The sequence below is a fragment of the Pelophylax lessonae genome, assembly GCF_965119305.1.
Source record: "Pelophylax lessonae genome assembly, chromosome: 1".
Lineage (NCBI taxonomy): Eukaryota > Metazoa > Chordata > Amphibia > Anura > Ranidae > Pelophylax > Pelophylax lessonae.
The window spans coordinates 515,716,454-515,729,670 of record NC_138768.1 but is presented as its reverse complement, the minus strand read 5'-3'; the positions used below and the strand labels follow the sequence as shown (position 1 = coordinate 515,729,670).

Genomic DNA, 13,217 nt, shown 5'->3' with positions numbered 1-13,217 from the left:
GAGGGAGCAGGAGCCACATAAGCCAATGCTTACTCTGTAGTGCTGGCACCTGTCCCAGGCAGAGTGATGCCAAGTTCACTACGCCTGGGACCTTTCTAGCAGACTGGAGAGTGATGCCTGAATAAGCTGGAAGAGGAAAAGGTCAGTATAATAACTATCACATACACTAAACTATTGCAATGGACATATTAGCATTTATATAAACAAAAAGGTTATTAGGCTGCTTTCACACAGAACTGTAGGTGCAGCACAGTGCACCTGCAGCTTTCCTGTCGGTTAGCTGCACTGGGCCATAGACATTATATCGTGTCGGTTTGGGGCCCTTTCTGAAAGTGCAGCAAAACTCCTAAATGCAGGAGTTTTACATGACAAAACTTCAATGTATTGATCCCCAGGGCTCCCGGATCTACAGAAAGTGTTCTCAAAAATTGTAAGTCTATCGTTTCATATAAAATATTTTTTATTATGTTTTTTAGGTGCAATGGTAAATTCCATCAGCAGCATTTATATGTGGCTTATCTTGCTGTTGGGCGTATTTGTAAGCATCAGTCCTTCTCTCTTCTGTCGCATATGGAAAAGTCTAGTCCGTGATAGGAGCCATTTGGTAAGTCAAGCCAAGATGTTGAGATGTTTTTTATATATGAGCATAACAACAAGTCTACAGCATGCAAAGTTGTGTTTTATTGTATAATTAAATAAGATAGCCTATTGGGAAACTGATCTTTTATAGAAGGTGGTGGCTTAAAGATCCAGCCTTACCTTCAATCTTGCACAGCTACAGTAAACCCCCGCACCATCGCGGTTCAGTTTTTGCGGTCCCGGTATATTGCGCTTTTTTTTGTAATGTTATTTTACTATATAAATCATTAAAAATGAAATATTTTTGTGTTTTCCATAGCTCTTGCTATGTCTCTCAGTATCTTTTATGTGTTTAAATGGGTTTTTATTGTTTTAAAAGTGTGTTTAAAGACCATGCTTTTACACGTACAGTGACAGTAAAAAAAACATGCCTACAATGCATTTTAATAGGGTTTTTCTATTTCGCGGATTTTCACTTTTCGTGGCTGGGTCCGGAACGTAACCCCCTCAATGGAAGGGGGTTTACTGTATACAGGTTCCTTGCCTGTATTGAACGTTGTTATTCTGATGACATTGCACGTTGAGATTCTCACAGTGTGCACTAGAAGGTGCAACAAGTCATTTAAAGCTCTTGTCATTTCCTAGCTGAAGGGCGTCCAGGTTCAGCTATCACTTTCCTCCCTTGCTTGATTGTCTTAATCTGCAATTTCGTTAATTGGATTCATTTATATTAATCATGGAGGACAGCATTTCATGTTATAAAGCACGGTTCAATTTGCTCCAATAGGTGAGAAACAAATTCCTTCTTGATCCACTAGGGCATCCTCGGCACTTCAGCTGTGATGAAACTACAAACTGAATGAGACTTGCAGAGGTATGATGAGATTTGTAGTTTCCCCTTAGCTGAAGTGCCAGTGTTGCCTACCCCTACCCTAAGGCAATTGATATTCCTGGATTAACAAGCTATGGTGCTATTACAGTACATATGAATATTAATATCCAGTTATATTCTGTTCATTCAGGAATATAAAATGATCAACCAAGCTGTTAGAATTAGCTCCTGAGGGAGTCTATTCCACATTTCTAGAGCCCTTACTTTGAGCCAGAGGATGTAGCCACATGTGGGAAAGCTTACATAGGAATTGTTGTGCAGTGCCTTGTATCCTTCATAGTGGTGGCATTTTATCTTGAATAATCCACAGTAATGTCTTCTGCATAATGACATGATTTTGGTCTATGTTAGTCGGTTATGGGATAGTTTTCCTATACTGTACACTTGCCTAGCACCTAAAGCACACGTTTTAGCTGACACTTTTTCGATTCGTACCAAATTTGCTTGGCAAGCCTCTAGCAAGAGCAAAGTTGCAGTGGTGAGACTACAGAAAGAGCTCTGCAAGTCTACAGCATGAAAATTCAGCCTCAGTGACCCCTGTGGTGGGATGACTATTGCACAACCTAACTGAACCAGAACTTGAAGTAGACATGCAGAAAGTTTGCAAAGAAAGTTGATCTAGAGTCATGCAATGCGGATTTGCTGCAATTGTGCAACAAACTTGTGAAGCCTGGCAAGTCTAGCAATTGCTTAACAAGTCATTTTCAAGCTTGCAGCACAATTGCTTACTATCTGGGGAGAGAATAAATTCAGTTCATCCAATTATTCCTCATAGCTGAGCTCCTCCATGCCTCTTATTTTTTTTTTATATCAAAATGCCATTAGACACGTGTCCAAATGGTCACAATAGGTGCTCATTAATGAGTTCTGTCCTTAAAAGTAGCAATGAACAGGTGGTGGAAGATCTGCAGCTGTCAGATTACAAATAACGACTTGGGTCACATGACAGCAAGGATACCAACACAGGGAACCCAACGGGAATGATGATCCGCAGCTCCTGGTGGGATAGATCCAAGGGGGATCCATTGCACATGCAAGACAGGGAAGCAACCAAGGCGTTGGGTCAGTAAATGTATCAACGATTCATTAAGACAAAATGTTTTCCCAACGGAGCAGGCTTCCACTATCCAGCTCAGTGTGTCCTTGCTTCAGGCTTCTGAATATCCACCTCTTACACCAAAGCTGCTTTTCGTAGACTAAAATGTCTGTACATTTTGTCTTAATTATTCATTGTTACATATACAGATCCAGTGCTCTGGTTGCTGCTCCCTCTTACCATTTTGGTTGAACTTTTTTGCACCTTCTCCAGTTCCTGAATATCTTTTTTGTGAACTGGTGCCCATAACTGAACTGCATATTCTAGACGAGGTCTTACTAAGGTTTTGTACAACAAATTGTGTGTGTCTCTCTCTCTCTGGTGTCTATGCCTCTTTTAATACAAGAAAGTACTTTGTTAGCTTTAGAAACTGCAGCTTGTCATTGCATGCTATTATTAAATCTAAGATCTACCAGGTCATCCAGACCCTTCTCCACCATTGATTTCCACAGCTGTATTCCCCCTAGTATGTATGATGCAAGCATGTATTTAGCCCCCAAATGCATAACCTGAAGGATAAAAACATGCATGTAAAGGTTGTAAAAGTGAGTGTACAGAATAGGTTTTACCAAGCTTGGGGCTTTTTAGAGAACCGAGGCCAGCAACCCTAGGTTTGTCAACCCGAGATTTGTCAAGTACCAAGTCCTTAAAAACAAATAAGGTACATTCCTCTTTATCCTTAGCTGATTGCGCAAAAGCAAGACATGTACAGAATGGAAAAATTAATTTAGTTTTGTTTGGGATATATTTTTTCTGTTACTAATTTAGTTTCGGTATTCGTTTTCGGAATTCGTATTGTTTTCATTTATTCATTTTCTAACAAATTTCAAACAATTAGAATTAAAATCGGTTGAAAATTGACCGACTGATCCAAATTCTGTTTGAAGAATAGATTTCTTCAGCCAGCCGCCACGTCCTTAACAATTTATGGCTCATCAGCAATCAGCGGGGTTCCCCACTGACAGCTGAATAAACAATACAATTGGTGGCATTTAAAAACTCTAAAAAAAAAAAAAAAAGAAACTGTGTGGCCCCCCCCCCCCCACATACCAGGCCATTGGGGTCCGGTATGGATTTGAAGGGACCCCATGCCAATTTTCTTTTCTAAATGGCATGGGGTCCCCCCAAAATCTATACCAGACCCTTATCTGAACATGCAGCCCGGCAGGCCAGAAAAGGGGGGGACAAGTGAGCACCCCCCCCTCCTGAACCATACCAGGCCACATGCCCTCAACATGGGGGAAATATTTTGGGTTAGGTGGGATCCCAACCCTCAAAGCACCTTGTCCTCGTGTTGATGAGGACAAGGACCTCTTCCTCAAAACCTGGGCCCGGTGTGGTTGTGGGGGTTGACTTATCGAAATCTGGATGCCCCCTTTAACAAGAGGCCTCTAGATTCCCCCCCCCCATGTTAATGAGTAGTAACATGCCAGTCGATGATGTCCGGTGATGTCATAGGGTAGCCCCACCCCTTAGGTTTTTAAGAACTGTCAGACAGCGGGGCTCTTTTTTTTTTCTTGGGTCATTGGCTGGTCGTTTTTTTAATTAATGACTTGTCAAAAACTGTTGTTGTGTTTTTACTCACTTTTTACACATTTTTGGTGAATGAGTAGGGGTACTATGGGGGAGAGGGGGGGCGCTGGTTTAGGGGGCCCCATATTAAAGAGGGGCTTCTAGATTCTGTTCACCCCCCAAACCTCCACAACCACAGGGTCAGGGTTGTGGGGAAGAGGCTCTTGTTCTTATAAACATGGGACAAGGTGCTTTGGGAAGGGAATCTCCCCCTACCCCAAAGTACCCCCAATGTTGAGGGCATGTAGCCTGGTATGATTCAGGAGGGGAACGCTCGCTCATCCCCCCTTTCCTAGCGTGGAGGGCTGCATGGTTGGATAAGGATCTGGCTTGAATTTTGGGGGGACCCCACAACTTTTTTTTTAACTTTTTGGCATGGATTTTCCCTTAAAATCCATATGAGATTCGAAATGCCTGGTATGCAATTGTTTTGTTTACAGTCAACTGTTAGCAGGAAATCCCTAATACAGGGCTTGACAAATTTGCCTGAAATCTAGGAGCCAGCTAAAAAAAGTTAGGAGCCAGTTTTTTTTTTTTTTAAACTAACAACCAAGCTTTATTTAATAAAACGGGTAGAACCCCACTCTCCTCTATAGCGCAATTGGATGGAAACAGACTGTCTGTCTCTTTCCATCCGATGCCATCTGATCCGATCCACGGGATGGATAGAAAATAGAACCACCATCCGTCTGTTTTTGGCGGACAGGATCAGATGGCGGCAGATTACTGCTCCATAGAGGAGAATGAAGGGTCCGATCAGGTCTGCCTGAAAAACTGACAGGCGGACCTGATCAGACAGTCTGTGTGAAAGGGGCCTTCGGCTGTGGCACGGTGATGAGGAAAAAAAAGAAAAAAAAAGATTATATATATATATAATTTTTTTTAATAAGAATTGAAGAAAAAAAAACATTTTTTATTTTTTTAATAATTAAAAAAAAGAAAAAATTATTATTATTTTTTTTAAATTTAAAAAATAAATTAATAATAATAACCCTACTCCCTGTCCACTTACCTTTAAGCAAAGGTAACTGGACAGAGAGATGAAGCCTGCAAAAACTTCCCTCTCCTCTCCTGTTTGGAAGGAGATGGAAAGGCATTGAGAACAGGCATTACTCCCGGCCACCACAAGAGGGCGCCAGTTCCCCAGCCTCTCTCATCTCACAGAAGAAGGCCGAAAAGCCGGGGCCTCAATTTTCGGACGGCGCGGAAGTCCGTGCACTCGGGGAAGGAGGTGGGGGCGCAAAAGGGACAGGACACCTCCTGCAGGGCACCCCAGGCGCCAGGTCGCTAGTTCTAGTCGCAAATGCGACCTGGCTCCCGGGGATTGTCGAGCCCTGCCCTAATAAGTCATTTGTTGTTAGGGATGCGGAGACCGGCTTGCCAGCCCGCTCCTTAGCAACCAGCTATTCTTCAATTAGAATTCGGATCATCAGTCAATTTTCGACTGATTCAAATTGTTCTGATAATTTAGGATTCCTTAGAAAAAGAATATATGAAACAAAACTAAACGGATTTCAACAAAATTCATTACTACCATATTCAAAGATTCAGATACATCTGAATCTCAGAATAACCAAAAATTTGTCTGAATTTATATTCGGAACCAAACTAATTGCACATGTCTAGCCCCCTTTTTTTTTTAATCAGCAAATATGGCTGAATTCTCACTATACATTATTATTATCATTTAGGATTTATATACCGCCAAAAGTTTGCACAGAGCCTTACAATGTTCACAAAGTAGCAGAAAATTCCCCAGTAATAGATCAGACACCTCTGAGAAGTGTTGCAGCTTAGGCAGGGGACAGTGGTCAAGGCTCTCTGTGTAAGGACCTTTAGAAGGTATACTACAAGCCCCGTCTGAACTGTTAGACAAGGACTGTTATGTTGACAAGGTTTACAGGACTGCTGCCCTTGTGCTTTAGATCCACCATGTTAAATAATTATTCTTCTCTGTGAGGGCTGGAGGTGAAGATTTAAATCTGGTTTATGATCAGGTATTTGTGTTGTTTTTATAGTATGTTGGTATAGTGTTGGCTACTATTTGGGGTGGTGTTAGAGAAAGTGGTGTATTATTTACATTTGGTAGTTTAATTATCTTTTATTTTAATCTGTGTTATTTATTCTATGTTGTATTTTAATTGTATGGATGCTTTTAATGGTACTGTAGTTTTAATTTGTTTTAGTTGGTGCCAATGGCCGTTATTGTTAATTTTGTTATGTTTTCTTGTTCAGTTTATTGTTGTGTTCTTGTGTTGTGTTCAAGTGTGTCTGTGCCGCAACAATTTCTAAATTTGCCTTTTGGGATTAATAAAGTATTCTAAAAATAAAAAAAGTATGCAAGTGAGGGATTCCCACCAAGGGGTGCTCACAACAATACAGTGGGAGCAGGAAGGGTTGATTCCATCTGTGACCTGTCACTGAAGTCAGCAGGGAACCTATTAAACAGTCATAGAGGATCAGAGGTTCAGGTGTGCTGGGGGGAAGAGATAGAGTTTATGCCCTTCTGCGCATGCTCTGAAAGTGGCTCGTGCATGCATATTGTGATTATGAGAAAGCCAAACAGACTCAGCAGGGGTTCCCAGCAGAAGCCAGCATAATGGTGCCAATTTAAAAAAATGGCAGTGAACCCAATTTCAAAGCTGATATGTGCCAGAAAGTGTTGCAGCCAATGCCAGATCTATTCGAAATCTGGCAAAGTGTTTGCAGCCAGAGCTCCTGAGTTAATCCCTTGAGGGGCGCAGCGAGCAAGCAAAGCACACCCAGGCCCCCATAAAGACAAAACCCTGACTCAGCACAGCATTGACATCAGTCCCATCAAGCAGGATCAAGGGGATATGCCTCATCTAAACAATTCCAGTGGGAATACTCCCTAAGGAGATCCTAGGGTCATGGTTCCCCTAGATAGGTGCACCACAGCTTTGGACTGGTTAGGCACTCTGCTACTAACTCACATATTAGGCCAAGGTAGCCAGTCTATCAGAGTACCTCAATGACATACCTAAAGAGGCAAGACCCCAAGCAGGCAGGAGCATGGCCTTGCAGTGATTCACAAATAAAAGAAACAATATTAAGGGCTCTGTTTTCTTGATCTTTAGAAATGTCATTATACAAATGTGGACAGTAACAACAGTGGACAAATAACTGTATTTTATGCTGGAATGTCAAAATGAATTCTGTTGGCTGAATAGTCCTGTTGGAACTGCAACCAGGTGTGTCATTTATATTTCTGTAAACTAAAGCTGACCAGATGGCTTTGTTTTTTTTTTCATTTAGTCGGGGGGCTGATTAAAAACAAAAACCCAACAGATTTCTCCATCCAAACAAATGAGGTGGATGGAGGAATTCTCCCGGCCAGGAAAGAATATACTAATCAGCGGCTGCAGCCACTAATTTCCAAAAGTTTTCTAGCTTGTCTGTTTAACATCTGTCGGATATGGACAGCCAAAATTTGGCTGGCCCAGGCTGAACCGACCGAATTTCGATCCATCTATGGCCAGCTTTACAGGTCAAACAACTTTTAAATAAGCTGGTAATGTTGCAATGCACTTTAATGCACCTATAAGATTATACTGCACCTTAAATAACTTATTTTATCTATATATATTAATATAAACCTCTTCAATAAATCTTTCCAGGTCGCCCCGGCAATAAATAACATTGAGCTGAGCTCTGCATTCAAAAGAAACCATTCCAGAAGACGGTCCAGCTTTGCTTTCTCCCATAGTGAAGGATATGAAAGAATTGTCACCAGACAGGGAAAACATAAGAATAACCTCAATAAGAAACATAAGGAGTTACATGAAGAATAAGTGACATTTGTGTTAAATTTAAACAATACATTGTGCTATTTCTTTGAAAAGGGAAATATTTTTAGACAATGCGTGGAAGGATTAGAACTCCTGTTGGCTTTTACTGATATCCCAGGGACAACTTTTATAGCCAGACAGGTTTTTTAAGAAATCACTCCAAAAACAACACAGGTAGAAGAAAAATGCTTGTTTAAAATGAATTAGGCGGAAAGCTAGAACTCCTGTCAGGTTTTTTTTTAATGTTGTATTTTCCCATTGCAGATTTTTCCTTACTTCCTGTCTGGTAAAATGGAGGAGATAAAAGGAACCCTCTCCATTTGGGATAAATGTCTGAGAGAGGTTCTAACCCTTCCCCACTCTATCCAAAACGAAGAAAAATGTTTTGGCTATAGATACATTTTAAGGAAAACAACTCAGGTTTCTACAATGAATAGCTTCTTTTAGATGCCTCATTTTACAGCTGTCATTTGCAAATGTGTATTGTTTAATTTTTGATTATTAGCTTACAGTGTGTTTGATTTTTAGGAAAAGTTGGTAACTGGCTCCCATCTTTGGTAGGAGGCATATGCAGTCATCCAGACTTAAAGTAAACCTATACCTAAAAGAAGCACATAGTTCTCTGAACATTTTCTGATCAGTAAAAGCACTTTAAAAAGTAACGCTTTCCTACCCTTATTTTTTCTATTTTTGTTTTTAATAACACTGGTCAAAATAGAAAAAAAAAACTATTTTCAATGCCTTTTTGTCTGTAGACAACATAGAAAAAAAAAGTAATAACCAAAGTAATAACCAAAGAAAAAATGGATTTTTGTAAAATCTTACCGTAAAATCCTTTTCTCTTAGCTCATTGACAGACGTAGTCCTCGGTGATACAGCACCTTCGGGTTATGTTGCCTCCGCAGGAGTAGGACTAGACAGGAAATTAAAATGCTCTGGCCACACCTTAGGGGCAGTCCCAGAGGGTATATCCTCTCTCTCTCTCTGCCTCAGCAAATCAGTTATGTCACAAAAGCAGTGTTTAGAGAATTTAACCCAACCCAACTCAAAAAATAGAGGGGCGGGTACTACGTCTGTCAATGAGCTAAGAGAAAAGGATTTTACGGTAAGATTTTACAAAAATCCATTTTTCTCTATCGCTCATTGACAGACGTAGTCCTCGGTGATACAGCACCTTCGGGAAGTCCCAGAGCAGTATCCCAAATGAGGGGTGGGAAAATGGAAATCAAATCCAAATCTAGAAGGCCCAACCGGTGCCAACTAGAAGTTTACAATGCTCATCCTTAATGATGAGACTCAACAAAAAAAAATTTTTTCAAACAGAAAAAAACCCTCGAGGTAGACCACCGGTCTCCTCAAATTACGGCCTGCAAAACCTTGCGGCCACATGAGGTATCCGCCGATGCCATCACATCAATTTTATAAAATTTTGTAAAGGTATGTACCGACGACCAAGTGGCCGCCTTACATACCTGGACCACTGACGCCTGATGGCGAAAGGCCCAGGAAGTACTGAGCGCTCGAGTGGAGTGCGCCCTAACAGGGAACGGAGGACTCTGACCCTTAATAGAATAAGCCTGTACCACCGTCTGTCTAATCCATTTGGAGATAGTCGCGGCAGATGCAGGCAACCCCTTTCTGGGGCCATCCGTGATCACAAAAAGTGAATCCGTCTTACGGAACGATTCCGTAACCTTCAGGTATACCCTGATTGCCCGAACCACATCCAAGGAATGCAACGCATGTTCCTGATGATGCTTGGGCTGAGGACACAAGGAAGGTAGTACAATATCTTCATTCAGATGAAAATCTGAAACCACCTTTGGAAGAAAGGATGGCTTAGGATGAAGTACTACCTTATCCCTATGAATCACTAAGTATGGGGACTGGCATGATAAAGCAGCCAGTTCTGACACCCTGCGTGCAGAAGTGATAGCCACCAAGAAGGCCACCTTCTGGGATAAAGTAAGCAAGGGAATCTCCCTGATGTTTTCAAAAGGAGGTTTCTGTAGAACCGACAAAACCAAATTAAGATCCCAGGGCGGTAAGGGCGCGCGGACTGGTGGAGCCAGGTGCCGCACCCCCTGGATGAAATTCCGCACCAAGGACTTGGTAGCTAAAGGTTTCTGAAAGAAGATTGCTAATGCTGAAACTTGACCCTTGATGGTGCTCAAGGCTAGCTTCTGCTCAACCCCTTTCTGCAAAAAGGCCAATATTCGAGTCACCGAATAGGTACGTGGAGGAAATCCTAAAGATTCGCACCACGCGATATAAGTCTTCCATGTGTGATAATAGACTCTGCTGGAAGTCGCTTTCCTTGCTTTAATAAGGGTAGGAATGACTGAAGCTGACAACCCTCTGTCCTTCAGTACTTGGGTCTCAATGGCCAGGCCATTAAAACCAGCGACTGTAAAGCACAATGGTAGATTGGTCCTCGAGACCACAGATACTCCCTGAGACGCAGTTCCCACGGAACGTCCGCGACTAGCAAGTCCAAGTCGGCCAGGCCCGCTTGGCGAGGCCAGCCTAGAATTTCTAGGACCACTGGTACTGACGGGATTTGAACCAGGCGTCCCTAGAGCTATCTGGCCCCGACCATCCGAGAAAGTCTGGTCGTTCTCTGTTCCCACACATTTATCCGACACCTGATTCCTATCAGGAACTGTGATCTCTCCTGGTTGAATCTCAGGGACCGAAGTCACCCGGCTAGAGGCTTCTTGGTCTGTCTGGTCAACCGGATCCGATTCCTGTGGGGAATTGAGACTAAGCTTAGGAAAAGGTAAAGAAAAAGATCTGTTCAGGGAACGGTGACTACCGCTCCCTGTAGCACTTAAATGTTGGAAGGGAAGAATCGCACCGGTAGTAGTAGTCGATGCTCGATCTAATATCCTGAATACCGGTGAAAACGTCCCCCCACCCTCAAACCAGGTGGGGGCGCACCTTCAGGCTGTGTAATCCTTTGCTTCGGGTTTGGCTGAGTCGGTCCTCTGTTTGTTCGACCAGCCTTTCTTGAACCCTCCTGGAGGAGTCTTGCCTTTCCCGCTTGTTCCAGCCGGGCGTGCGAACCCTTTATGGGCGGTAAAGAAAGGTCCTCGCTTGTTGCGAGGTCCCTTAGTTTTAGCAGCCTGTGGCAAGAAAGTGCTCTTGCCCCCAGTGGCATCTTTAATGATTTCATCTAGGGTGGCCCCAAATAGGCGATTCCCCTGAAAAGGGAGATTCGTCAAGGTCTTTTTGGAACCTAGGTCAGCTTAACCACAGCACACGTCTGAGGATTACCGCTGACATAGATGCATGCCCTAATAGGGGAGTAGTATCCAAGGCTGCGTCACAGATAAACTGTAGCCCTTGTATAATCTGTTCCATCAAATCAGATGTTTCCTGGGGAATATCTTTTCCCCTAAGGTCTTGGCGTACCAATCTCGCCCATTCCGTTAGTGTCTGGGAAACTAGACCAATAACAATTACTGGTCTAAATGCTGACCCTATCAGAGAGAAGATCGTGCAGGACTCTGCTTCCATCTTCCGATCCACCGGATCCTTAAAGGACGAAGTGTCCTCCACTGGGATAACCGTGGCTTTATTCAGCCTGGAAATAGGTGGATCCACCACTGGTGGTACCGTCCATTTCTTAATGAGGGATTCCTCAAACGGATAGCGTCTAGCAATACGCTTGGAAATAGTAAAGGTACGTTTAGAATGCTCCCATTCTCCTTTGATTTTATTACCAAAACACTTGGGTATGGGAAAAACCTTCACCGTTTTGATGGGCTTGTTAGTACCAAAGGGAATCTCTGTTTCAGTTGCCTCTGCCGGTAAAACCTCAAGTCTTAAGGTTTCCCGCACCGCCACAACTAGTGCGTCCACCAATGCTTCTTCCTGAATTATGGCGGAAGAATGCACGTCCTCCTCACTGTCTGAGGGAGCTTTACCTGAGATAACAGCCCTTGCAGAGGGACCTGCAGCTGCAGTGACCATCTCTGAATCTGAGTCAGAGGTGTCAGATATTATAGGGGTAGGCGGGGGTCGCTTTCTTGACCCCCGTCCCTGACAGGCCGCCTCCACCCGAGCCACCATAGACTCCAAAACTGCTGTAAATGCATCCATGCTCTGTGCACCGGCGGGTCCCGTGGCCCCCTCGAGGGAAACAGGTGGGGGTACTTGTGTGGCAGGGTCCATGATTATTCCAGTAACTACCCGGAAACTTCAATCCAAACTTAAATAAAAAACTTTTTTTTTTTTCCAGACCCCCAGCGCCACAAAGCCCCTCAGTGTTACCTGCTAGGGATCCCTATCGAGAGAGAGAGAGAGAGAGGTAGACCCCCAGGCTCACCACTTGATGCTCAGAGTTCACTGCAACAGGTTACAGCGCTGTGTTCACAAACAGGAAGTCTTTTGGCTGGCTGCCCAGGAAGAAAGGAGGCGGCTCCGCCCCTCTGCACGCCTTCCGGCGCCTCCCCTAGCTCCACGAGGTGTTGGAGTCACCTCAAACATGGCCGCCCCCATGCTGCAGACACAAGGCTACGCCAAAATGGCGGCCTCGTGCGATCTACGGCGGTTTGTACAGCATAGCGGCGTCCTGCAGTAACTAGGCATCGCAAAACCTTTCTCTCATGGAGATCAGCTTGATCGGCGGTACCGAACCCTGGCGGAACCGCATGGCCGTCGGGAGATCTGCTTCAGCTGGAGGAATGACCTGGCAAGCCGCATCCCTGTCCTGTGATTTCTGACAGGTAGGATACTTCTAGTAACACAGTAAGCTTCCAGTGCTGCCACATATTACAATCATTTAAACATACTTTGTAATTAGATTGTCAGCTCCCAAACCAAGCCTGCTGGCTTTGTACACAAAAATCACACTCAATTAGGGGGATCTGTGACCTGTTATAGGATAGAGGGGAACCCATCCTTACCATTACAGAGAGGGGCCCGCGTCCACCACAAGACCCGTCAGGGGGAAAAGGGGAACATACTACTCACCATACCGGAACCAGGCGGGCGCCAACTCCTGACAGTACCCCTCTCCACCGAAGTTGGAGGGCTGTCGACCAATACGGACGCCGTGACTCATGGTCCTTGGCGTTTCAGCGAGACGTTTAACTCGCAGGGTCAGTCCCTCCAGTGGGACTATGTCGCGGCCGACCCAGCGCGGAGCTATGGCCTGCACGCGCTCGTAGGCTGAACTGGGGTGACCACTGGATCTCAACATCCCGCCCGTCGCCCAGTTCAGCTTTCTTGCTTGAAGATCTCACAGGAACACTGGAGAAAAAAA

At 43.9% G+C, this 13,217-nt stretch overlaps 1 protein-coding gene across 2 annotated transcripts in view; it reads left to right on the top strand.

The window, feature by feature from the left end:
* The window catches only part of LOC309547466 (phospholipid-transporting ATPase IK-like), a 269,016-nt gene extending 260,846 nt beyond the window's left edge, over positions 1-8,170 (top strand). For both annotated transcript variants that reach the window (XM_082247329.1, XM_082247328.1), the window contains exons 27-28: positions 477-604; positions 7,778-8,170. In XM_082247329.1, the coding sequence (XP_082103455.1) occupies positions 477-604; positions 7,778-7,951 (302 nt within the window). In that variant the 3' untranslated portion in view covers positions 7,952-8,170. The remainder of the gene's footprint in view (positions 1-476; positions 605-7,777) is intronic.
* Positions 8,171-13,217: the final 5,047 nt, after the last annotated feature.